The 27,990-nt window shown below is 37.7% G+C and overlaps 1 protein-coding gene and 1 pseudogene across 12 annotated transcripts in view; one reads left to right on the forward strand and one right to left on the reverse strand.

Annotated features, from left to right (window-relative positions):
• Positions 1–919: 919 nt before the first annotated feature.
• DNM1L (dynamin 1 like) overlaps positions 920–27,990 on the reverse strand; it is a 63,697-nt gene continuing 36,626 nt past the window's right edge. For 4 of the 12 annotated variants that reach the window (XM_012437174.3, XM_012437171.3, XM_012437172.3 and 1 more), the window contains 13 exons: positions 26,519–26,650; positions 24,642–24,848; positions 17,156–17,276; positions 16,776–16,931; positions 16,269–16,358; positions 14,393–14,485; positions 9,336–9,392; positions 8,252–8,329; positions 7,895–7,927; positions 6,065–6,241; positions 5,788–5,897; positions 3,075–3,234; positions 920–2,788 (listed from right to left, as the gene is read on the reverse strand). In XM_012437174.3, coding sequence (XP_012292597.1) covers positions 2,732–2,788; positions 3,075–3,234; positions 5,788–5,897; positions 6,065–6,241; positions 7,895–7,927; positions 8,252–8,329; positions 9,336–9,392; positions 14,393–14,485; positions 16,269–16,358; positions 16,776–16,931; positions 17,156–17,276; positions 24,642–24,848; positions 26,519–26,650 — 1,471 coding nt within the window. In that variant the 3' untranslated portion in view covers positions 920–2,731. The remainder of the gene's footprint in view (positions 2,789–3,074; positions 3,235–5,787; positions 5,898–6,064; positions 6,242–7,894; positions 7,928–8,251; positions 8,330–9,335; positions 9,393–14,392; positions 14,486–16,268; positions 16,359–16,775; positions 16,932–17,155; positions 17,277–24,641; positions 24,849–26,518; positions 26,651–27,990) is intronic. The other 8 variants (XM_012437179.3, XM_012437176.3, XM_012437175.3 and 5 more) reach the window with 5 other exon arrangements.
• On the forward strand, positions 20,503–21,629 carry LOC105706654 (nucleosome assembly protein 1-like 1; annotated as a pseudogene).

Consider the following 27,990-nt stretch of genomic DNA (forward strand, 5'->3'; position numbering starts at 1 on the left):
TGTTGTTTATAAAATCAGCAGTGCCTCTAGTGTCCACATTAGAAATGGGAAAACTAGTATTAGAAACTGATTAGAAATTTGATTTTTTTTTTTTTTTTTTTTTGTAGTTTAGGGAGCAAATGTAGTTCTTTTTGAAAAGAAGAAAAGTTAGATGAGGACATGGTTGCTTTGAGAAATTACAGTAAGAAGTAGTTTCTTTACAAGGAGTAGTACAACAATCAGTGCGTGACTTTCAGGAAGTTTCTAATTCAGTTTTCTAGTTCCTTGTCTGTGTTCCAGTATCATTCCATTCTCATTGAGCCTTGTTTTGTCAGTGGATTCTTAAGATAGCAATGTTTTACAAATTCAGAAACTTTAATTAGTTTTAAGTTTCCACGTCTGTCCCCACACAGATTGCAACTAGAGGTAAATTTAAAAATGACCCCCCAAAATAAAATACACGCTCATGTGAGAATATCAAAAACTATTCAGGTAAGGAAAGTTTTCAGGTCAAACCTAAAGGATTTGGAATCAAGACTGAGTTCAGCTCTGCAAACATGAGGCAAATTAATTCTCCAGAACTATTTAAAGTATCTGAAAAAAAAGGCAGTGGCCTCCCTGTTGCCCTGAGGATCAAGTGAATCACATATGAAACGATTAATCAGATTTCTTTTGAAAATCTTACAGGCTGCAGAGCATGGCTTTAGTGTTCAAATTCTAGCCATTTGCTACCTGGATTACTTGGAGCAAGCCACTGTCTTCATACGCAAAAATGGCGATGTAATAATACCTTGGTGAACTGTCAGAATCTGGTAGGAAAAATGTCATAAAACATTTAGTACTCTATATAGTTGTTTCAAAGTAGATTTAGGTATTAAAAAGCTCCTTTCCTCCCTTTCTCTGGGAGAAAACTTAAGAATTTTTTTGACAAACTTTAATGTCATTTCATACCAGCAATTTTATTTACACAGCAAGAACATACAGGTAGCTATTATTAATGTCAGAGATCATCTCTACATTTCAGAACTTGACTCGGTTTAAGGGCCAACAAGAGAACGTTTTTTTCTCTTTCCATTAAGTTTCTTGCCTCTGTTTTTCGTTGTACAAAATGTGTAGTACTAGCAAGTGCATTACCATAGCATGTCTTTAATTTTCAGTTTAAAATCTGATGTGCTAGAGAAAAGTGCATCATAAGTTTTTTGGGTTTTTTTCCCTTACGAATTCAAAAGACTATCATCATCTGGAAAAAAATTAAGTCATGGATGGCTATAATTTTGAAACTGATGCTTAATGACAGCAGTGATTTTTAAGTGTGGTAACAAAAGTTTTAGGAGCACGTATCCTCTGTCAAGATGGTACTAGTAACAGATTCAAGGTAGTGTCATATCGTATCAGACTGATACGGGGTTTTTAATGTTTGAGATCAGTTGGTGAGCCTGTTGTTCCTTAGTAAACTGGGGCAGTAAGCTAAAGTTAACATTCGTATTTTCTCTGCCAATAGTCCTTCATAAATATCTGGTCATAAACTGAAAAAAAAAATTTAATATCCATAATATAAATGTGTTGTCTGTTAGTGATGGGACTAAATATCTTAAAATTTATAATGTAGTTTATACCAAGAATCACCTGGGGAATTACATGTTCTAAACCTCATCACTACCCCATAAATGCAGTTAAAGTCTGTAAGTCTTAAGGAGTTTGTCTAGTCTATCTGGGTGTTTTTCTTTCAATAACAAAGCTCCTCCAGTACTTTGATACTATTCTAATATATTTTGTTGTTGGAATATATTTTGTTTGTATGCTGTAAAGCAAAAGTAGCTATTACCAGCATACACATACAGTATATTGGTTTTAAGTCCCACCTCAAAGTGCATCTTAGAGGCTGGCGTAAGTCCTCTATTTTAAAGATGTACCTTCATTACTACTACTGTATTTGCAAGTTAAGGGAAATTTAGGTCATCACTGGATCTTCTAAAACAAAGGAACTGGCCATCATTACCAACTCTTACTAGATAATCAAGGGTAGATGGCTGTTGTTTTTCATGTAGGAATTAATATAGGCATTCATGCTTACAGGTTTAAGTATAAATCAAAGCGTATTTTAATTTTTAATATGCTAGGGCAAATGGACCCAGAATTGGAAGGGCTATGTAACTACACAGTACGCATGCCATATCCGTGTCGGTGTCACAGATCCTCTTGTGCAGTCAGCTTTCTTAAAAACACATCAAAGGCTGCAGAGAAGCTCAGAAAAACTCAATTGAAGGACAGGTGGCATACAATGACTATGTGAGGAACTTGCCAATCCACATCTTTCAAAGCCAGTTCAGTTTATACAGTACATGCATTATAGTCATATGAAATGTTATCTTGGTGCTTTCTTCTTGGAGGACTATGGCAGCAGCTTTAAGACTATTAACAAAGATTACACAGGGCATCTTATCCACAGGCAAACTGCTTTGTACAACTAGAACATTAACAGTTCTTTTTAAGTTCAGATGAAACTGTCACAAGACAGACTTGATGTATTTTATATATACTGGGAAACTTTTTAGAAACAGCCATTTATTATTTGGATTAAATGTATGATTTGTTCTGCAATATGGAATACACTTTTCAGTTTATAGCCAGTCTTCACATGAGCAGGTTCTTACCATTGCAGTACACAGGAGTTCATAAATAAAATTCTACTCAGGCAGTAACTAGCAAGTTTTTGAGTCAACAAAGTCTGAGTGTTGTTATATAGTTCTCTTCACCAAAGATGAGTCTCTCGGATTTCAGCAATAATTTGACTGGCTCCTTGTAATGCCTGCATTAAAGGAAATAAAAATTTTAAATGTTTATAATAAAGTTATGAAATTAATCAGAATTAATTATGCAGGGTAATTTTTCCAGTGTATATGTGGTAGGTTTATATAGCCAGTTTATATTTATATATTAACCAATATCTTCTCTGGAATTAGAATCTAAGTACCAACAAGAAACAAACCAAGCTAGAATATAAAGACCATATATATATCCAAGAATCAAAACTGCATTTAAAACTATATTTCTGTCTACTGCCCAAGTATAAAAATTAAAAAGTTTCACAGTACCTTTAGCATATCAGCCGCTTCTTTCCTGCGCTGTGCCATGTCCTCAGATTCAGTCAGAAGATCATCCAGTAAGGATGATTTATACAGCTGGCCTACTAGCTCACTCTGAAGAGTGTCTTTCACGTGATTAACCAAAAAATGCATTACTGCCTTTGGCACACTGCAAAACAAAGCCAAATTATGGAATTTTAGCCAAAATTCTACTTTTAATAATCTGGGCTTAGGTGCTGACCTTATGAAATAAGAACACTGTACTACTTTGCATAGTTCATTAATGGCATAATTGCCCTTTAGATTTTTGCTTAATTATAATTAAAGATTAAGAAAAGCAATAGTTCAGTGGCTAATGCCTGTAATCCCAGTACTTTGGGAGGCTGAGGTAGGTGGACTGCTTGAGGCCAGGAGTTTAGTTTGAGACCAGCCTGGCCAACACGGTGAAACCTCATCTGCACTAAAAATACAAAAATTAGCTGGGCATGGTGGCACATGCCTGTGATCCCAGCTACTCAGGAGACAGATACAAGAATCACTTGAACCCAGGAGGCAGAGATTGCAGTGGGCCAAGAACTGCACTCCATCCTGGGTGACAGAGTAAGACTCCTCTGTCTCAAAAGGAAAAGCAACAGTTCTCAATATTTTACCTTCTTTTCATCATCCTTATTTCAAAACTCTTCAATAAGCTTCATTCAGGTTGGGCATGGTGGCTCATGCCTGTAATCCCAGCACTTTGGGAGGCCCAGGTGGGTGGATCATGAGGTTAAGAGTTCAAGACCAGCCTAGCCAACATGGTAAAACCTTGTCTCTACTAAAAATACAAAAAAGAAAATAGCCAGGCGTGATGGTGGGTGCCTGTAATCCCAGCTGCTCGGGAGGCTGAGATGATAGATAGATAGATAGAGAATTGCTTGAACCCGGGAGGTGGAAGTTGCAATGAGCTGAGACAGTGCCACTGCACTCCAGTCTGGGCAACAGAGCAAGACTCCGTCTCAAAAAAAAAAAAAAAGCATTATTCATAATAGCCAACAAGTGAGAAAAACCTAAACATCTATCAGCTGATGAATGGATAAACACAGTATGACATATCCATATAATCTATTATTATTCAGACATAAAAAGATACATCACTTAATAACAGGGATATGTTCTGAGAAATGCATTATTAGGTGATTTCATTATGTGAACATCAAAGAGTGTGCTTACACTATTCCAGATGGTAAGTACTTATGTATAACATAATGTTATACATAAGTATTTACAACATAATGCAACATAATGGTAAGTATTTATGTATCTAAACATAGAAAATGTACAGAAAAAATACACAGAAATGTATAGAAAAATATACAGAAAAAATAATACAACATAATGGTAAGTATGTATCTAAACATAGAAAATGTACAGAAAAAATATGGTATCATAATCTAAATATGTGGTCTGCTGACTAAAACATTATGTGGTGCATGACTATACTGATTCAATGCTACAATATGGATGAGGCTTAAAAACATTAAGTGAGCCAACTGCGGTGGCTCACAGCTGTAATCCGAGCACTTTGGGAGGCACACAGATCACAAGGTCAGGAGTTCGAGACCAGCCTGGCCAATATGGTGAAACCCCATCTCTACTAAAAATACAAAAATTAGCTGGGCATGGTGGTGGGCGGCTGAGGCAGGAGAATCGCTTGAACCCAGGAGGCAGAGGTTGCAGTGAGCCAAGATCACTCCAGCCTCGGTGACAAAGCGAGACTTCATTTCCAAAACACACATATTAAGTGAAAGAAGCCAGGTACAAAGACTATATGAATATTAGTCTTATACAAGTATTAGACATACTAGTATATAAAATGTCCAGAAAAGGCAAATCCAGAGAGACCATAGGTTGTTGGTTGCCAGATATAGGAGGGGGCAAAATGGGAAGCCCCTGCAGTTGAGTACAGGGCTTCTTTATGAAGTAATGCAAATATTACAAATACCACATATAAGACTACATAATGGTGAGCATTGCACAGCTTTGTGATATATACTAAAAATCACTGCAGACTACACTTAAAAGAGGGTGGACTTTGTGGTGTATGAATTATATCTTTAAAAAACAAAAACAAGGCTGGGTACAGTGGCTCACGCCTGTGATCCCAGCACTTTGGGAGGCTGAGGCAGACGGATCACCTGAGGTCAGGAGTTCGAGACCATTCTGGCCAACATGGTGAAACCCCATCTCTACTAAAAATAGAAAAAATTAGCTGGGGGTGGTGTTGCATGCCTGTAATCCCAGCTACTCAGGAGCTGACGGAAAAGAATCGCTTGAACCTGTGAGGCGGAGGTTGCTGTGAACTGAGATCGTGCCACTGCACTCCAGCCCGGTGACAGAGCAAGACTCTGTCTCAGGCAAGTCAGTGTTACTAGCCAAAATAACGAAACTACTAAATTAAAATTTGGAAAAAAAAATTTCTTAAATGACTCAAAATGTGGCAGCCAGACAGAACAAAAGAATCTCTCGTTTTTAATAGCTTCTTCTAGCTGATACATGAGGTCCTAGTCATTCTATGTTAACAAACTCAAGTCTTACTACAAGTTACCCAAGGACTATCAGAGAATCCACTTGATTTAGAATAAAAACTAACCTAAAATTTTTTTAAATACATGTATTTTTCAAAACAGATCACAGAATCATCCAGCAGTATTAAAACCTGTGATTTATATTAAGTAATACTAACCTGTCTTGAATATTCTTTCTGACAATGAGAAAATATGATTTGATGAGTCGTTCAATAACCTCACAGTCTCGCTGTTCCCGGGCAGATAGTTTTCGTGCAACAGGAACTGGCTAAGTGGGGATGAAGGGGAAGAATATTACTTTTATGACACTTTGAAATGCCAGCATTTAACATCTGAAAGTTACTAAGTTTTTGAGACTTTTAGTTATTTTTGACTAATTGTTTTCCTACTAACATGGTCATCTTATTAGACCTAAACCAAATTGTCACGGCTTACCACATCCAGCAGATTCACAGCATGACCTTTCTGTGGACTGGCTGGCATAATTGGAATGGGTTTTGATTTTTCTTCTGCTAATAACTCTTCAGCTTTTGAAGTTTTCAGCATTCCTCTCCAGTTGCCTGTTGTTGGTTCTTGAACACCATCTCCAACCCCACCACCTCCAGATGCAACCTGAAAAAACATGTTCCAAAACCTATACCAACTTTAATCTATGCAGACAGATAATGAGGTCAGAAGGAGACAGGAGGTGGCATGTGTAATTGGAACCCTGAGCTATCTAAGTAAGAGGTTCTACTGTAAGTTGTTTGCAAAGCATCAGCCAATTTATGTTCTATTTAATTTCCTTTTTATCATGCGCTAACTTTTCAAAATTGTTCCTCTTCTCCCACTAAATTGTGGGAGATTCCTCTTCTCCCGCTTCAAACACTAAATTGTAGAAAGAAGTATAAGCTGCCCTTAAAAACAAAACTACTCATTAAAAGCACAAAGAACTGCCATTCAGTTTAATTTCTTAAGTAATCATAAACACTGTTAAACTCTCTCCCTAAAATTCTATGAACTTACTATGTCTCTGAACTTAAGAGTTTATGTATTTCTCAAGTCAATTTACATTCCTAATAGTCAACAAAAATGCCATAAGGTATAAGTAAGAACTCTTTAACAAATAGCAAGACATTTGTTATTCCTAGGCTGACAGTCACTATAAGTTGTTTCAAAGGTGGAATGTGACATAAACACAACAGAAGTCCCTGCAACATCTGTACTCTTAAGGATTTGCTGCAAGAAATCTAGTGCTACCATTAATCACAAGTGCTTTTGCACCTTGTTTTCTGTAAAATTAGTCTTGACTTCTAAAAAACAAAAATGACTGCTTATAATGGAAAAACATAATTCATCAACATTTGAGAGTTTTTTTTAGAGCATTATGGCATTATTTCCTTCATTGTTAGAAAAACGGTAGTTTGGGGTATCATTCTGAATCAAAATATTTGCTAAAATCTGTGTTTAGTATGTCAGTTAAGGTGAACTATATTTAAATATAAGTAGTATATTTATATTACACATTAACTTAAAAATGAGTAATTAGAATTTTAAATGTTTGTTAACTACACATGAATGGTATACCAAATGAAATTTTAAAGAGAGTGAGCACATTCAGTGTGACATCATGAATGAAATAAAACTTGTGCAGTGATTTAGATGGTTCTCTTAATATGTGAGCACAGTGGGCTGAGAGAAGATAAGACATTTAAATATGGACATTTAAGAAAGGAAAGGAGCTAAATGGCAGAAAATCTTGAAATAGGCATGACTCTGAATAATTTATACGTTATTTAATTTTCATCTAAAATGATTTTCGAGAATTGAAAACAGTCTCAAACTCTCACAGTCCCCGTTTGTTTTTGATTTGCTTAAGCTTCTGAAGCATATGTGAAGCGATATATATCATAACAAGTGCAAACTAATTGGAAACATAAGAAAGAAGCAGTAGATCTATTAGTACTGAACAGATCAAGATCTTTAAAGAGGAAACGTCCAAAAATACAATTCCATCTCTGCAATCTTTATTTCCTACCAAAATACTAAATTTAAACCTATTATTGAAGGTAACAGAAAACAGAGAGAAAGCCTATTATTGTAACTAATTAACACAATGTCAAAACTAATGCCATCTTCCACAGGTTAGGTAAAAGGAACATTAAGAACATAACACAGACAAGAGATAGAAAGCGTTACACAAACAGGTTTTTTAACGGTGTTATAGACAGTGTTTCAGTGAGAACCAAAGGTACCAACATTTCCATTCTGAAGCAAGAGACTCACATTTTTAGTTTCTCTTCTGCTGTCCTGAATTAACTGTTAAAAGATATGTTAAAACATGCAATTTAACAAGCAAAATTTAAATACCAATGGGTTGAAATTCAAAAAGTGCAGGATAATTTCCTCTTTAAATTACTTCTTTTTCTGTGTGCATCTTCTATATTGCAAGCAAAAGGATGTCAACAATATAAAGTAGGCATTGCATTGTTACACAATTTTAAAATATATATTAGACTGAAGTGATCTGACCTTAGCACAGTATCCCATGTTAATATTCTTCTATTCAGTGTATTGTTTCCAGAAGATTATGTTGCACCAAAGAACTAGGCATGCAGGCTTAGATTAAGAATCAGAACAGACCTTGCCATCAGCCTCAGCAGAAGCAGCAGGGGAGGGCTCCTGGGAGGCAGGTGCCAAAGCACTTGGAACTTTAGAAGACTAAAGGCAAAAAATGCAGGGGGAAAAAAATCAAGGATGCAAAAATGCATTCAGAAACATTCTATAAATGTGAATTTTTCCCTTCTGTAACAAAATCGTAAAATAACATGAAAAATGAAAATAATCATGGGAGATAAAATTGTTTATTCTGCCTTATTTCCTTCACTATTGTTAAAAGTTTCCTTCAGATGAATACATAAGAAAAATCCAAATCCAAAAGCTTCATTTTTATTTTTCGTGTTTGATAAGATTATTTTCTGGCAAAGAATTCAAGGTAACAGATTTTTATACACACGTTAGTATTACAACTATTTTAAGTATTACTAGGAATTAAAACCTCTGTTTTGTGTGTATTTTTTCCAAGAAACCCTCTTATCATAAGTCATTTCAACTATTTATAAAGTTGATAAAATCACTGAATTTTTTTTTAAAGCTTCATGCTTAAGTAAATGCTTAAACCTACTTTTTTTTTTTTTTTAATTAATTTTTTTTGAGATGGAGTTTTGCTCCTGTTACCCAGGCTGTTGTGCAATGGTATGATCTCAGCTCACCGCAACCTCTGCCTCCTGAATTCAAGCAATTCTCCTGCCTCAGCCTCCTGAGTAGCTGGGATTACAGGAATGTACCACCACACCCAGCTAATTTTGTATTTTTAGTAGAGACAGGGTTTCACCATGTTGGTCAGCCTGGTCTCCAACTCCCAACCTCAGGTGATCCGCCCACCTGGGCCTCCCAAAGTGCTGGGATTATAGGCCTGAGCCACCGAGCCCGGCCACTTAAACTTGTAAGCATTTGTGTCAGTGAATTCAAAATACTATTATCTTTAAATCACTCAAAGCCCATTTTAAGCTTGTATGCCTTTACTCTAGCTCCAATGGAGTGTTAAAGGGAGGAAAAGAAGAAAAAATTACTCCTAGAACTGATTAATATTCTGAGCTCATCAATCCATCTTTAGGTATTGGGAATATGCATTAAAAAACTTTTTTTTTTTTTTTTTTTTTTTTACCTTGTCTCGTGATACAGCTGAAGGTAATTCTCTGGCTAGCCTGTTTCTCCTTTGTTCCTAAGAAACACAAATCAAGCAAAACAAAAGTGATTATTTGAGTATTGAGATATATGCCTACTAAAAATTTTCATGTTAATTGAAAAGTGTGGAGTAACTTACAGATACATCCTCTCACTGTTGGGACTCATGCCATAATTATTTTAAAATAAATAAGAAATCATTTAACCCAATGCTTCTCAATCTTTTTTTTTCTGCCCACACACCTGAAGGATACAATACAGTGTCAGTAACAGTGGCTCCCTGTACTGGGGATTCTCAAATGAGGGGCAACAGACTGACATCTTCTCCTCCTTTCCACTAACAAAGAGTGATATAAACTGTCCTCACATAAATCTGGAGCATAAGCCTTCAACATACCATGTGGAATTTGAAGTGCAGAGAGTCACAGAAAACTCCATAAAGCCTTTTAAACTCACTCTTACCTGAACACCTTTGTGTTAAATTCAAACAACTCCCCTACATAAAACATACCTTGAAGAAGTATTTGTGGTTGAGGTTATCCTTATAAAATGTTCCTAAACTACCTCCAGAAAATAAAGTGTTGACAACTGATAGTCCTTCATATAACATGGCTAATTTAACAGACTGATCAATTGCCCACAATTCTAATTTGCTAATATTATCAAAGTAACTTGTACAAAGCTAAAGAAACTGTTAAATTCAAATTATATTGTCCCAAGCATCTACTATATCCAAGCACCAAGACAGGCCCAAGATCATGAAGGTATTGGCTGGGCACGGTGGCTCACACCTGTAATCCTAGCACTTTGGGAGGCCAAGGTGGACAGATCACTTGAGGTCAGGAGTTCGAGACCAGCCTAGCCAAAATGGTGAAACCCTGTCTCTACTAAAAATACAAAAATTAGTTGGGTGTGGTGGTGCACACCTATAATCCCAGCTACTCAGGAGGCTGAGGCAGGAGAATCGCTTGAATCCAGGAGGCAGAGTTTACGATGAGCAGAGATCACACCACGGCACTCCAGCCTGGGCAACAGAGTAAGACTCTGTCTCAAGAAAAAAGATTATGAAGATATAGAAAGCTGATAATGAAAGGTGTTAATGACGGATCTCTCACAATCTGTATCAAATACAGTAGAAAGTATTTAGGTTAAAGTTGAAATTGCTCCTAAGTATAAAGTATTACATGAACACAATCAAACTTGCAAAAAAGTACGTTAACAAAGCTTGTCAACTTATACTTTTTTAAAGTAATACTTAAATAAAGTATTATTACATGAACACAAACTTGCAAAAAAGTGTAACAGTTAACTTACACTTTTTTGCAAGTTTGATTGTGTTCATGTAATACTTTCTACATTATAGTTTTGTTTTTGTAAAAGCTTTGTTATGGTTTTGTTTTTGTTGAGATGGAGTTTCACTTTGTCACCCAGGCTAGACTGCAGTGGCAAGATCTCAGCTCACTGCAACCTCCGCCTCCTGGGTTAGATCAATTCTCCCTGCCTCAGTCTCCCAAGTAGCTGGGATTACGGGCACCCACCACCACACCTGGCTAATTTTTGTATGTTTAGTAGAGACAGGGTTTTGCCATATTGGTCAGGCTAGTCTCGAACCCCTGACCTCAGGTGATCCGCCTGCCTCTGGCTTCCAAAGTGCTGGGATTACAGCCGTGAGCCACTGCGCCCAGCCCTCAATGATGTTTTACATGTAAGATTTTTTTTTTTTTTTTTTGACAAAAATGTCACCCAATTTTATTTTTTCATGGGAGGGTATTCAGTAATAAAAAACATAACATAAAAATATAGATATCAACAATCTTCAGCCAGGTGCAGTGACTCATGCCTGTAATCCCAGCACTTTGGGAGGCCAAGGCAGGTGGATCACTAGGTCAGGAGATGAAGACCATCCTGGCTAAGATGGTGAAACACTGTCTCTACTAAAAAATACAAAAATTGGCCGGGCGCGGTGGCTCAAGCCTGTAATCCCAGCACTTTGGGAGGCCGAGGCGGGTGGATCACGAGGTCAAGAGATCGAGACCATCCTGGTCAACATTGTGAAACCCCGTCTCTACTAATACAAAAAAATTAGCTGGGCATGGTGGCGCGTGCCTGTAATCCCAGCTACTCAGGAAGCTGAGGCAGGAGAATTGCCTGAACCCAGGAGGCGGAGGTTGCGGTGAGCCGAGATCGCGCCATTGCACTCCAGCCTGGGTAACAAGAGCGAAACTCCGTCTCAAAAAAAAAAAAAAAAAAAATACAAAAATTAACCGGGCGTGGCGGCACACACCTGTAGTCCCAGCTACTTGGGAGGCTGAGGCAAGAGAATTGCTTGAACCCGCGAGGTGGAGGCTGCAGTAAGCAGAGATCATGCCACTGCACTCCAGCCTGGGTGACAGAGTGAGGCTCCATCTAAAAAAAAAAAAAAAAAATCTTGAAAATAAAAAATTAGCATGTTAAAATGTATGTTTTGAACAGGGATACAAAGTGAAAGGCACAGTATCTTTTTTTTTTTTTCTTTTTTGTTTTTTTTTTTTTTGAGACGGAGTTTCGCTCGTTACCCAGGCTGGAGTGCAATGGCGCGATCTCGGCTCACTGCAACCTCCGCCTCCTGGGTTCAGGCAATTCTCCTGCCTCAGCCTCCTGAGTAGCTGGGATTACAGGCACGCGCCACCATGCCCAGCTAGTTTTTTTTTTTTTGTATTAGTAGAGATGGGGTTTCACCATGTTGACCAGGATGGTCTCGATCTCTCGACCTCGTGATCCACCCGCCTCGGCCTCCCAAAGTGCTGGGATTACAGGCTTGAGCCACCGCGCCCGGCCCGAAAGGCACAGTATCTAGAATTCTCACCCTAGTCTGTTACTAACCAGTTACGACCTGAGCTGGGCCTGGACCCCAGCAGACCTGGTGTACCTGCTTTGCTAACTGGACAGTTTATCAACTCTTCTGAAGCCCTAGTGTTCTAATCTGTTAATGACATTAACTGCCCTCAGGGTTATGGTAAAGATTAAATGACTTAAATAAAAATACCCATATAAGGTTCTTTGGCACAGTCATTAAAACCAGAAGCCTATTCATTTGTAGAAAAATACTAATCTGAAATCATATCACATAAGACCTGATAACAAAACTACGGCAGACACAAGTTTTTCATGATGTTAGTTTACTTTTTTTTTTTTTTTTTTTTTTTTTGAGACGGAGTCTCGCTCTTGTTACCCAGGCTGGAGTGCAATGGCGCGATCTCGGCTCACCGCAACCTCCGCCTCCTGGGTTCAGGCAATTCTCCTGCCTCAGCCTCCTGAGTAGCTGGGATTACAGGCACGCGCCACCGTGCCCAGCTAATTTTTTTTTTTGTATTAATAGAGACGGGGTTTCACCATGTTGACCAGGATGGTCTCGATCTCTCGACCTCGTGATCCACCCGCCTCGGCCTCCCAAAGTGCTGGGATTACAGGCTTGAGCCACCGCGCCCGGCCAGTTTACTTTTTTTTTGAAACAATCTTGCTCTGTCACCAGGCTGGAGTGCAGTGGCACAATCTTGGCTCACTACAACCTCCGACTCCCTGGTTCAAGTGTTTCTCCTGCCTCAGCCTTCTAAGTAGCTGGGATTAGAAGCATGCGCCACCATACCCAGCTAATTTTTGTATTTTTAGTAGAGATTGGGTCTTACCATATTGGCCAGGATGGTCTTGATCTCCCGACCTCGTGATCCACCCGCCTTGGCCTCCCGAAGTGCTGGGATTACAGGCCACGGTGCCTGGCCCATGATGTTAGTGTTAACATAAAAAGAACTAAATCCTTTAAGTGTCCACATGCTAATTTTTAACATAACTGTTATCTAGCTTACTTTCTGAGTGTTTTGAAGTGCCTACTCAAGTATACATCCTGGATTTTTTCTGGTAACAGGAATCACCCCAGCTATGTAACCAAAAATTAGTTCCCTAGATCAGTGTTGAGAAGAAGGTGCTAGTTTCCTATAATAGCGCCCTCCAAAATAAGCACCAAAGGAATAACTGCTGTCTGTAAGCCTCAATCTCCCAATCTGTTTTGGAGAGTTTCGCTCTTGTTGCCCAGGCTGGAGTGCAATGGCGCAATCTCAGCTCACTGCAACCCCTGCTCCCGGGTTCAAGTGATTCTCTTGCCTCAGCCCCGCAAGTAGCTGAGATTACAGGCACCTGCCACCACACCTGGCTAATTTTTTGTATTTTTGGTAGAGATGGAGTTTCACCATGTTGGCCAGGCTGGTCTCGAACTCCTGACATCAGGTGATCCAACTGCCTCGGCCTCCCAAAGTGCTAGGATTACAGGCGTGAGCTGCCGAGCCTGGTTACCCCATATTTTAACCAGAGTTGAAGTCAGTAACCTAGGATCCCTTCCAGTTTCCAAATTCCATGTTTAAAATTTTCTCACCATGCATATGCAGAAGAGGAAATTTGGTATAGAAGGGGACTCTGAGGTCTTACTGAATTAGGGAGTAGGAGAAAAATGTACTATTTTTGGAGAAAAGTGGCAGAGAAAAAAATGGCTTCTGGATAAATTGCTCTATCCACCAGCCTTGGCTCCATCTGAGCTTTTACTCAATTTGCTACATTAACATCAAAAGGAAAGAAAAGAGCCATGTAATGCAGCAACCCCAGTAGTGGTGAAAAAAGCACTCTGCTTTTCCAAATGTATGCTAAGTTGGGTAATTCTTGAGTGTTTCCTTCACAGCTTTCAGAGACAAATGAAAACAATTTTAAACACTCACTTTGTTGTACACTTCCCCTAAATAAACTACAAGTTACCAAAATAGAGCCAGTCACACTAAATGAATGAATTCGCAGATTCTTTCTGAATTTCAATTTCATAAGCAGAAAGTAATAATGGCTTCAGGTGGTTTTAAGAATTAAGAAAACAATGTAATCCCCTCAGCCTACTTCCTGGCCTGCAGCAGGCACTAATGTGGCACATGTCTATTTTATAGTTATGCCATGCTAAATAAGTTTGATATAACTGAGTTACAACAGATTTTTCCATCTGCGAAAAAACATAATTATATTTACCTCTATATTATTATTCATTAGCCCACAAGCATCAGCAAAGTCTGGATGTTTTGTGTTGATATAAGCCAATTCAATTGCCACTAAGTTATGGACCTAGAAAAAAAGTAAGTTACGCTATATACAAAAATACATTAACCACATTTTACTTTGAGAAATTTATATATAAAACTTATGAAACAGACAATACTGAAAAAGTACAGGAATCATATGCCTAAATAACTACTTGATAATTATATTCCAACTGATAAATCTTATGCCAAATAATGATTTACTCTAGCTTTAAAATTATTTACATTTTGGCATCTAAAATTGGATTTCTAAGTGGGAAAAATAACATTAAAGTAACTACAAGTATTTTACTGTTAGAGAAAAACAGTTATCTTCCTGATGCAAGTCTAAATTCCAAGGCTTTATGCAACTTTGCTATTAAAACTTCAGATCATCCACTATTCCACATCACTTTTTTAGTTCATTTTTAACAACATAAGTTCATAACCAGACATCAGTTAAAGATTTTAATTTTATTTGAACTTTATTTAGGTAAAGGATACATCTAAAGACCTGAGGTAGTGACTAATTAGCCTTAACTATAAAGCACCTAGTTTAAAATATACGTAGTTCAAAATCCTAAGAGGACGATAAAAAAGGAAAGTTGGAATTAATTTATCTAGACCTCTACAGAACTGCTAAATCTTTTTTTTTTTTTTTTTTTTTTTTTTTTTGAGAAAGAGTTTTGCTCTTGTTGCCCAGGTTGGAGTGCAGTGGCACGATCTCAGCTCACCACAACCCCTACCTCCTGGGTTCAAGCGATTCTCCTGCCTCAGCCTCCCGAGTAGCTGGACTACAGGCACGCACCACCACGCCCGGCTAATTTTGTATTTTTAGTAGATGAGGTTTCTCCACGTTGGTCAGGCTGGTCTTGAACTCCCAACCTTCAGGTGATCCACCTGCTTTGGCCTCCCAAAGTGCTGGAATTGCAGGCATAAGCCACCATGCCACTAAGTCTTACAGAGAGGTTAAACTTAAGCCCTTTACTATGTCCTGTCCTAACAAATCTCAGGTATCAGAACAGCATTTATCAGCCCAGAACAAGGTGAAAAGGATCTATTAAAATGAAGTTCCAATGATTCTGTGCTAAAGGCAGTCTTAGACATCAGAATCTGAGGGCTATCCTCACTAAGGAAACAACTAGGCAGCAGCACTTACATTTCCAAGGATGGTTTTGTACTCTTAGTAAACCTCCACGGGGCTCACCATCCTGAGCCAAGGACCCAAATGCACTTTTAGTGATCAGAAAGAAAAAAAAAAAAAAAAAAAAACCCAGCCAACAATTAGAAGCATAAGGGCAATTTTAAATGCTTATCCCATATTTCTGCCAATTTTAGCATTGTGTGTGTGTGTGTATAGCAGCAACCCACAGAACAGTAGCAAGCAACTATGATATTATAGTTATTAGGTCATAACAAGCAAACTGCAGAAGTGGCCGGATTACTCTGATGTATCTCAAAGTTAAAGTCAGAGTGTATACAAAGGCTCAGTTTACTGAGGCTAAAGATGGAACTAATTTTCTCTTAAGATCAGTGGTACTACATAATACAGCAAAGCTACTCATAACCCTCAATCATAAATCTATTCTCAAGAAAACCCATGCCTGCAGGCTAACAATGATTATAAAGTAAAAATGCACTTTATACCAAAGTTATTTAAAATTTTCCTTTGAAATGAGGTGGAAACTAAACTTTTTTCCTCTCAATACACTGGAAAACATTATGCCTAAACTCTAAAGTAACCATATAATGCTCATTAAAAAGCAGCCAAGCAAAAATGTAAATTTTTACTAATAGTAATTACAAGGATCTATGATTTAGTAGCTCACCATTTCATTTGTAACAGGCAATCTTTTACGAAGAAGACAAGTCACCACTTCAACTATGGCATCGTGAAGTTTAGGAAATCGTAACAATTCCTATAAATGGTAGATGAAAGAAAAACATAATTTTTTTTTAAAGACATATTCTCACTAAGCCATCCTCCCACCTTAGCCTCCTAAGTAGCTGAGACTACATGTATAAGCCACCATGCCAGGCTCACAGTAATTTTCTTTCACTTAATGATCACAGAAATACTGAATTAGATTTGGAGACTATATTTAAGAATACCATTTCAGTCGGGCGGCCGGTTAGCTCAGTTGGTGAGCTAACCGACCACCCGACAATAATTAAAAAAAAAAAAAAAAAGAATACTATTTCTAATCACTTTCAGGTAAGGGAACTACAGATTTTTACCGTGTATTCCATCTTACTCATTTCCTTCCACCCAGTGAAACCACCACTTCATGTCTGTTTCTAGTTTATGTGAAACCTGTTACATTTCTCTCAGTTACCTGTGTACTATAATTGCTACAGTGCTGAATGATCCTTTGCATTTCCTCATGAACCAGTTCCACACAGCGGAGGCTGGGCTCTTCTAAACGTTTGATTTGCCGCTTGACCAGTAACTCAAATGAAACTTCAGGCACAAACAAAGCAGGACGAGGACCCTGAAAAAATAAAACTTAGAACTCTTATTATAGCTATATGTAATTTCAGTTCTTCCCAAAAGTTAAGAAAATAAGTCACATTTTTGGTATTTTTCATGAAAAATGCTTTTTAATTTCAAATGAGAGCAAAATAACAAACTAATTAAATTTAAAAAGACATAGTATGTGGGTAAGAAAAACTTTAGCCTCACTTTTTTTAAAGTCTAAAAGCTAAGCATACTCACAGTAGCATTTCTAATGGCAGTCAAAATGTCAATAGTGTTAAGGCCACCAAGTGGATCAACAGATTCTAAGGTTCGCCCAAAAGTCTCATGGAAAATATAACAAATTCTAGCACCACCGCATCTGAAAGGCAATGAAGTATATGGTTTCTGGCATTGTGAAAAGGGAAACAAGTTACAAGTTATAAGTCTTTCTGGAAGCTTTAAGCTCATCTTATTTTCTGAGAAAGCCTCAGATAAACATTTCATTCATTCCTATTTCCGTGTGTTCTAACTCAAGTCATTATGAACTAGTTTGAACTAGTTTCTCTAAATTTTTTATATGGGAAAAGGAATCATTTCATGATACGCACGCGTGTGTGTGTATATATATATATAAATATATAAAATATATACTTGTAAATAAAATAATTGTTCTGACATAAAACAGCAGTTAACTAAGAATTGCTAAGCACCTTTTCTCTGCCCCCGTTTTCCTCAACTAGAATATAAGCTCCTTAAGGACAGGAAATAGTGCCTTATATTTATTTCCATCGATTCCCAATCAAGAGTAGAGGTTGGCAACTTTTTCCATAAAGGGTCACAGAGTTAATTTTTTAGGCTATACAGTCTCTGCTGCAACTACTCAACTCTACCATTAAGCACATAAGCAGTCATAGACAATATGTAAACAAATAAGCATAGCATGTTAGCCAGGCTTATCTCGAACTCCTGACCTCAAGTGATCCACCTACCTCGACCTCCCAAAATGCTGGGATCATAGGCGTAAGCTACCGCACCCAGCCTTATTCTTGCTTTAGACAAATTAAATCTCTTTATCTAGGTAATAAGCACTTTATGTTTCTTATCTTGTTTAATAACTAGAAACCCTAGAATTATCTTTTTAAAAATTCAAGTCCAATTGAATTCTACAAATACCTTTTATAATGCTTCCCCAAATCATCCCTTCCTCTCTATTTTTACAGCCACTAATGAGTACATTTTTATAGTAGCTCAGGCAAAAGATACTGGTCTAACATTATGCTAACAGAAATAAGCCAAGCACAAAAGGACAAATACTCAATGATTCAATTTATATGAAATATCTAAAATAGGCAAATTCATAGAGACAGAAAGTAAATTTGGTCAGGTGCTGTGGCTCACACCTGTAATCCCAGCATTTTAGGAGGCCGAGATGGGCAGATCACCTAAGGTCAGGAATTCAAGACCAGCCTGGCCAACATGGTGAAACCCTGTCTCTACTAAAAATATAAAGAAAATACAAAAATTAGCTGGGTATGGTGGCAGGCACCTGTAGTCCCAGCTACTCAGGAGGCTGAGGCAGGATGATCGTTTGAACCTGGGAGGCGGAGGTTGCAGTGACCCCAGACTGCGCCACTGCACTCCAGCCTCCATCATAGAGTGAGGCTCTGTCTCAAAAAAATAAAAAAGGTAAGTTAGAGGTTATCAGGGCTGGAGGAGAGGGGAATGAGGAGTAGCTACTTAATAGATAAGAATTTCTATTGCAGTGATGAAATATTTTAGAAATAGATGTTACTGATAGTTGTTCAACACTGTAAATGTAAATCATGCTACTCAATTGTGCACTTAAAGTGGTTAAAATTACCAGTAACTGGTCTATCTGCCTCCAACCTTTCCCTTCGCCAAATAATTTTTCATAATGACTAGAATTATCCTTCTAAAATAAATTATTTGGCCGGGCACAGTAGCTCACCCTCGTAATCCTAGCACTTTGGGAGGCTGAGGATGGCAGATCAGTTGAGGTCAGGAATTCAAAACCAGACTCGTCAACATGGTGAAAACTAAAAACACAAAAAAATTAGCCGGGCGTGGTGGCGGTTTCCTGTAATCCCAGCTACTTGGGAGGCTGAGACAGGAGAATTGCTTCAACTTGGGAGGTGGAAGGTACCGTGAGCTAAGATCATACCACTGCACTCTAGCCTGGGCGACAGAGTGAGACTCTGTCTCATAAAATAGATAAAATAAATTATTCCTCTGACCAAAAGTGTTTTTTTTATAAGCCATTCTCCAAATTCTGAACAAAATATTAAAGACTTTCTAGAGTCTTGTTCCTAGACACCCTTCCTGCCTTATCTCTTATCATGTTCCATCATTATACATGCTGTTCTCCACATACATTATTCTTGCATTATTCTTTGCTGTTCCCAAGCTGAAAATGCCCTCTCATTACTGCCTTCTTAAATTCTATTCAGAGCACAATTCAAATGCTTTCTTAAATGTGGAGCTTTCCCAAACCCTGAAATAAATGTAAATGGTGTCTCTTCAATGTCTCAAACGCTTAATTAGGTGAACACAGATAATTGGTTTATTAACTGTTTACAAAGTATACATATAAGCTGTATGTACTTTTCTAAATATGAATTATATCTAACAATAAGAAGTATTTAAATAAAATAGTTATACTTTTGCAGCCTAATCAAGCTCCGTATTACCCTGACCTACTTTACCCAGTAAACTCTTTAAAGGCCCATTGTGGTAGTCTTTACTTCCCTCAATATGCCACACATGTAAGCATTGAATAATTACTCTGATAAATACTCTCATTATGGAGTTGACGTATATGAAGACCACCTCAGTCACACTAGAGTATACAGAACAACATACACACAAATGAGTTCATGTATAATTGGTGAACTCTGAACAAGCTCTGTGGATTGTATCCATCTCCATTTTCTCACGGTTATTGTACTATAGTTATGCGAGATGTCCAACAGTGGGGGAGGTGGGGGAAGGGTACACAGTGGAGGGTGCTAGGACCTCCCTGTACATCACCTTGCAACTTCCTGTGAGTCTAAAATTATTTCAAAATAAAAAGGTTTTCTAATGAAGGTTTAGAGAAATGGATGTACTTGCTAGTAGTAAAACAGTACAATATGCTAACAGTATGCAGTATGTCATGAAAGATTCTAAGGATATTATATCGTTTAATCTAATAAACCTACTTCTATGAATTTATCCTCAGTGTTTACCTGGACACAGTACCCCAAAGATAGGTGCAGGTAGTCCATCACAGCACTGTTTATGTGTATGTAACAGAAAGCAAACTCTCCAGTAGTAGGAGAGTAGCCCAATAAATGAGGCTGTATCTAAAAAGTAAAATACTTTGCAAATCTTCCAACTGATAATATATAAGAAAGTTGTTACATGTTTAAGAATGATTTCAAAATAAGTATAGCATCTGATTTTTAAGATGTATAGTACAGGCATTTCTGTGTTACAGATGCACAGAAAAATGCCTAGGTGAATGCCAAATTTTAGGAAGTATCCTGGGTTGGTGAAATTAAGGGTTTGTTTTCGTTTTAAGAGATGGAGTCTCCTTTTTTAGTGCCATGTGCTTGCGGTGCCGCCTCCTGCTCCTCCCACCGCCGCTGCCACCCCGAGTCACTGCCTGCGCACCTCTGGCCACCTGGCTCCCCATACTAGCCACCGATATTTGGAGTTCTTACAACATGGCAGACACTGACAACCTGCCTACGGTAGTTAAAATATGAGTGAATGCTCTCAACAACCTGCAAGTTAAACGTGCACAGACAGAAGCCAAATTCTATGAGGAAGTTCAAGATCTTGAAAGGAAGTATGCTGTTCTCTATCAGCCTCTATTTGATAAGCAATTTGAGATTATTAATGCAATTTATGAACCTATGGAAGAAGAATGTGAACAGAAAGCAGATGACAATGAGATTTTGGAAGAGTTGAAAGAAAAGGCCAAGATTAAAGATGAGAAAAAGGATGAAGAAAAAGAAGACCCCAAAGGAATTCCTGAATTTTGGTTAACTGTTTTGAAGAATGTTGACTTGCTCAGTGATATGGTTCAGGAACGTGATGAACCTATTCTGAAGCACTTCAAAGATACTAAAGTGAAGGTCTCCGAAGCTGGCCAGCCTATGAGTTTTGTCTTAGAATTTCATTTTGAGCCCAATGAATATTTTACAAATGAAGTACTGACAAAGACATACAGTATGAGGTCAGAGCAGATGATTCTGATCCCTTTTCTTTTGATGGACCAGAAATCATGGGCTGTGCAGGGTTCCAGACAGATTGGAAAAAAGGAAAGAATGTCACTTTGAAAACCATTAAGCAGCAGCAGAAACACAAGGGACATGGGACAGTTCATACTGTGACTAAAACACAAGGGACATGGGACGGTTCCTACTGTGATTAAAAAGGTCTCCAATGACTCTTTTTTTTTTTTTTTTTTGCCCCTCCTGAAGTTCCTGAGAGTGGAGATCTGGATGATGCTGCTGAAGCTATCCTTGCTGCAGTCTTTGAAATTGGTCACTTTTTACGTGAGCGTATAATCCCAAGATCAGTGTTATACTTTACTAGAGAAGCTACTGAAGATGATGATGATGAAGGTGAAGAAGCAGATAAGGAAGGGGAAGAAGGAGATGAGGAAAACGATCCAGACTCTGACCCAAAGAAGGATCAAAATGCAACAGAGTGCAAACAGCAGTGAAGCAAGAAGTATGTGGCCTTGAGGATAACCTGCACTGTAACAGCCTAAACACAACTCTTATTTACTTACAGCCTTTTTGTATTTTCTTGGTAGATGAGGTAATTTTATTTTAAAGACAGGAAACTGATATTTTAAAGACCAATTTGTTCAAATTAGCATTTTAACTAGTTTTTCTGCCAAATATGTGGAATGCACAAATTCTGTAACACATGTTCATTCATCACTGCATAATTTGGTTCTTCTGGAATATTTTTATGTAGCTCTTGGAGTACAGCTATGAAAATGTCAAGTGTTAAAGGAAACCTTTTTTTTCCCCATAATTTTTTCCCTGAAGAACCAAAGTATTTTTTCAGCTGGTTGTTGAATAGTTAAGTCCACTTGGATTAGCTGTGCCTTTCATTACTCTGTTACAGAAACACAGTGACGTATATAAGACAATTCATCGTTTTAAAAGAACAACTGGTAAGACAACTATATGGTTAAGTATGTCCAGTATGACCACACCCAGTAACTGTATTAGATTGTTAATGGATTACTGTGTTATAAGTCACATAGTTAACTATAAAGTAACCTGACTCAGTATAGTTACTGGTACCACAGTGAGGTGAATAAAACAGGATCTTCAGAAGTTAGCCTGAATTTAACTGTACTTTTAAATTTAACCTCCATTAACTAAGCATCTTTTCTTTGTGGCAATGTCTACCTTCTGCTTTCCTGGAAAGAAAGAATTTATATCATTTGACAAGCCTATTTTCAAGTTATTCATTGTTTGCTTGCTTTTGGTTTTGCAGCCTAAAATAAAAATTTCAAATACAACTTTTGTTCTTGCAAGATATAGTGTCTTAATTTTGTACCAATTCAGGTAGAAGCAGAGGCCTAGCTTGAATTAAGGGTTATACTCAGTTTTTACCATATTATTGAAGAAAAGGGTACCAGCTTTGGAAAGAGATACTATACTAATAAGCAAGTGTGGAAAAAAAGAAGAAGAAGAAGAAGAAGAAAATCTTAAGTAATTCTTTAAAAAAAAAAAAAAAATTAAAGTTCATTTTCTTTGGGTTAGAGCTAGAGAGAAGGCCCCAAGCATCTGTGGTTTCTTCTAATTCTTAGTGCTTAAATTATGAGTATGTCACTTACCCATGCTTCTGTTTACTATGTATTAAAATGGGTAGTACTGTTTACTTAAGTACCTCATGGATGGGTTAAGGCATATTGAGTTAAATCTCATAAAATGTTTCTCAACCTCACTAAAAGCTCAAGATTTTGGGCCTATTTGCAGTGTGACACTCAGCATTTTGTTCACACCACACTTTGATAACTAAACTGAAAAACAAAGATTAAGTACCTCTGTTCTGGATCTGGGCAGGCAGCATTCTTTCAGATCTTTGTGTGGCTCCTATTTTTATAGAAGGCAATGGATGCACTATTTCACAAGGTCCAAGAATTTTTTTCAGATATTTTTGATAATTGTATTGTAGTAAATACTACAGGGATCGCACTACAGTATTGTAGTCATGAGACTAAAGTGGAAATAAGACTATTTTTGACAAAAGATGCCATTAAATTTCAGACTGTACAGCCACATTTACAATACCTCAGGCTAATTACTGTTAATTTGGGGATTGAACTTTTTTTTGACAACGAGGGTGGATATTGGATTGTTATTAGAGAAAGGTCTAGATTTCTTACTCTTAATAAAATTACACTGAATTCGTTTTTACAGGTGATGAAAACTTCCTATTTGAGAAGTTAGCGTTAAAGTCTTAGAATGCGAGCACATTGTAGTGCTATCCATTCCTCTCCTGAGATTTCAACTTACTACTGAAAATCCTTAACCAATTATAACAGCTTTTTTCTCTGTTTTTAAAATGATTTCCTTTGCTGTGATTAGACACTCTATGCTTTTTATTTTTATCTTTTTTTTGTAACCAAAATTTATTTAATGCAGCTTTTTCTGAACTTTAAAAAAAGAATCCTATTTTTAATGAACTGAAGTAGCACAGTCTGGTTTTTTTTTTGAGACCATCTCGCTTTGTCGCCAGGCTGGAGTGCAGTGGTGTGATCTTGGCTCACTGCAACCTCCGCCTCCCAGGTTCAAGCAATTCTCCTGCCTCAGCCTCCCAAGCAGCTTGGATTACAGGCATGCGCCACCACGACCAGCTAATTTTTGTCTTTTAGTAGAGACGGGATTTCTCTGTATTGGCCAGGATGGTCTCAATCTCTTGACCTCATGATCCACCCACCGTGGCCTCCCAAAGTGCTGGGATTACAGGTGTGAGCCACTGCGCCCGGCCCATCGTTTTTATTCTTTTAGGAAATAGTATTGCCAAAGTGAAGGTGTAGATAATACCTAGTCTTGTTATATAATTGGGATGTGGTCTGCAGAAGAATTTTCTTTATGAAATTGAAATTTCAAGGGATATCAGTGTTTATGCCATTTTTTCAGTTCCAAAATGATTCCATTCCATTCTAGAAATTTGAAGTATGTAACTTAAAATCCTCAATAAAAATTTGGATTTAATTTTTAAAAAAAAAAGAGAGAAAGAGAGAGAGATGATGTCTCAATATGTTGCCCAGGCTGGCCCCATTCGAACTACTCCAGGGCTCAAGGGATTCTCATACCTCAGCCTCCTAGGTAACTGGGACTACAGGGGCACACCACCACATAATTTTGTTTTTATGTTTTGTCTTTACTTATCTGCATTTTATAATTTTTTAAAAACAATTATACTGTATTAAAGAAGCAAACACTTTAAGAGCTAAACTAAGAAATATTTTTAAATACTTATTAAAATATTGTTTTAAAAATACCTGAAAATTTTTACTTTGCTTTGCATTGTTTACAAAACATATGTTCACACAATGAGACATCATCCCATTACCTCTACAAAATTACATTTCTGTTTTATAGATAACAAATCTCAATCAGATAATCTGAGCTAAAGTCATCTTAACAAAAGGAAAAGTGGCCTAGCAATCTAGGTAACCGCATCTACAGAAAAACGTCTTACTTACAGCTCCGAAGTTTCAATATATTTTGCAGTTCCTTCAATAGTGTTACAATATTCTGTGGCAAATTTGGTAATAAGCTGGAGTAAAGTAGCACTTTTATCATCCACGGGTTCACCGTAGCTATTTAGCAGAGACTGATACTGAGCAGCTAGAACGTTTATTCTTGTTTTCAACTCTGGTAAGCAATCTCTGATGTGATGCATCAGTAACCTAAAAAAGGTCAGAAAGGAAGGATTTAAAAGGAAAATTGTATATTCTGAAGCCCCAAATAAGTCAAATTTTTAAAAAGGAAATAATGGGGAAACCTGTCAAATAATTTGTACTGGCAAGTGTGATACTGTGAAATATATATTTGGTCTTTGTCTCCATTTCCTGGCAGTTGGATCCTAAAATCCTTGGACTCTCCAAGAGCCTAAGAGTGTTTAAAGTGTCTTTGCATGATAATAAGATGACTGGTGGCTGGGGGTCCCTCGACAGCTTCAGGATGGGGCCTGGTCACCAGGAAGGCTAAGGCATGATTAGAGGGCTGGGGCTTTCAGCCCCATTCTCCAGCCTCAGAAGAGGGGAGAGAGGCCACAGGTTGAGCTGATCACCAATGGCCAGTGATGCTTCCATAAAAACTCAAAACGACACAGTTCATGGAGTCTTCGGAGAGTTGAACACATGAAGGTTCCTGGAATGTGGAGGGCACAGAAGCTCCACATTCCTTCCTACATGCCCAACCCTGTGCATCTCTTCATCTGGCTGTTTATCTATATCTTTTGTAATATGCTTTATAATAAGTGGGTAAACATTAAGTAGTTGTTTCCTTGACTTATGTGAGCCACTCTAACAAATTAATCAAACATGAAAAGGGGGTCATGGGTACCCTGACTTATAGCCCATCAGTCAAAAACAGGCTACAGCCTGGCTTAAAACTGCCATCTGACTTTGGGGCAGTCTTGTGGGACTGACCCCTCAACCTGTGGGAGCTGATGCTATCTCCAGGTAAGTAAGTGTTAGCACTGAATTAAAGGACATCCCGTTAGAATCCCCTAGAGAATTCCTTGCTTGCTGTGTGGGGAAAACTCCCCATGCATCTGATGTTAGAAGCATTCTGTGCCATACTGATTAAGTGTATATGAATGGGAAAAAAACACTTTGGTTTCTTCTAAATCATAAAAGCAAGGAAAAAATGCAAATTATTTTCATATTACTGCAATTACCATAGAGAAAGTAAATCACTCAATCAATTCTCCCTATAAAATTTTGGTTTCACTGACTTGTCATTTACAATTGGTACCCAGCAAAGTGAAAATAAATCTTACTAAGGTCCAAGTCTATCAGTCTTTAGGGAATAAGATAAAAGTAAGAGAAAATGGCTTCCACTTCAGTCATTTATAAATCATCTAGAAAGGTCTTCTAGTCCCCCCACCATGAGTGGGTATTCAGAATCCAACGTATACAACTTAAGTTATTTCTACAATAAATAGGAAAAAAAGACATTCTTTCTTTGTTTTTCCATCTCCCTTTTCTGGTAAATAGAAGACATTCTAAATTAAGAACAGATAAAGTGAAAATTATAAATTTTAATGCAGTTCCTGCAATGCAAAGTGGAAGTGAAGTCATCTCTAGTTCTATCCTCAAAACTAAACTGTCAAATTTTCATAATTAAATCATTTTAAAATCACTTGGACATTCATTCTAGACTACATGATGACATAATGTCAACCACCCCAATAAAAATAGAGATGTCTATTCTTCAGGAACCTGCTATATAAGAAACCATAGGGGAAGCCGTTAGACAACGGTGTGAAAATGTGAGGAACTAAAAATGAACCCTCTCAGACATCGACTGGTAAAACAAACACATCTCATTTCCAAAAGGTAAAAAAAATTACCTGTTTAGAGTCCTAGCAAGATATTTTGTTCCATTTCTATTGGCCAGAGATGGATATTTCTTTTGAAGAAAAGCATACTCATCACGGATTGAATCAGTTACACTCTTCTTGTTGTTAATATCTAGCTGGCTCCTGAGGTTGAAAAAATAACAAAATTGTTCAACTTCACAGTTGTCCTCTTCCTACCTTAATGGTGACAGGGCCAGGCATTGTTCTCTAATACCTGACATGGACTGGTTTATTTAATTCTCATAATTTTATGTGACAGGTATTATTATCCCATTGTTTAGTAAGGAACTGAGGCTCACAGAGACTAACTTATCCAAGGTCATACGCTAACTGGCATAGCCAAGACTTGAACTATTTGAATTCTAACTAGTGCCTAAATAGTGTAGGCCTCATTATTACCATTAACTATAGACAAAAACAATAAGTAACATGTGTAGACAGGTATAAAAATGTAAAGAGTATCTCAGTGACCTGTATATTTTATCCATGGACAGGGAACTAATTTCTACCAAAAATTAAGTTACCTTGAAGAACAATCATCTACAAACAATGAACAGTGTTACGCCACTTGCTTACCTGAAAAAGGAGACGGGGAAATGGGAGTGGGGATGAGGGAATGAGAGTAGGGGTGGGATGGAAGGAAAATAAAATAGAAGCAGACAACTGGAATGGATCTTATATATCAGGTAGTAAAAACATTTCCATTTTCTTTTCTTTCTTTTTTTGTTTTTGAGACAGGTCTCATTCTGTCACCCAGGCTGGAGTGCAGTGGCACAATCTCAGCTCACTGCAACCTCTGCCTCCTGGGTTCAAGTGATTCTCTTGCCTCAGCTTCCCAAGTAGCTGGGACTACAGGCACGTGCCACCATGCCCAGCTAATTTTTTATTTTTAGTAGAGATGGGGTTTCACCATGTTGGCCAGGCTGGTCTTGATCTCCTGATCTCAGGTGTGATCCGCCCACCTCGGCCTCCCAAAGTGCTGAGATTACAGGCAAGAGCCACCACACCCAGCCAACATATTCATTTTATAAAGGCTTAAGACCCAAAGACATTAGGTGTCATTTAAACCTACATTGTATCTAGTTTATGGAAGAACTGGGACTAGAACTCAGATTTCATAATTTCTGTGTTTCCTACCATATGAAGGCTTTGGACTAAAAGAGATATTCATCCGGATCCAGCTCTTTAACTACCCATGTGACTTTGGGTTAAATGTATAACCTGAGGTTTCTGATTATAAAACAGACATCAACACCTACCCACCTACCTCAGGGGATGCTGTGAGGATTCCAAGAGATACCATTTGCAAACTGCTCACAGTAGAGTGTCTAAAACATAATTAGACACTCAATAATAGTTTCCTTTTCACGATTTTTAATACCAGCTATTTATAATTAGGATACCTTTAATAAAATTTCTCCAAGTTACATCCTGGCAATTACACAGATTCACTAATGCTAGGG

The sequence above is a fragment of the Aotus nancymaae genome, unplaced genomic scaffold (assembly GCF_030222135.1).
Source record: "Aotus nancymaae isolate 86718 unplaced genomic scaffold, 86718_ANA_hifiasm-v0.15.2.pri h1tg000092l, whole genome shotgun sequence".
NCBI lineage: Eukaryota > Metazoa > Chordata > Mammalia > Primates > Aotidae > Aotus > Aotus nancymaae.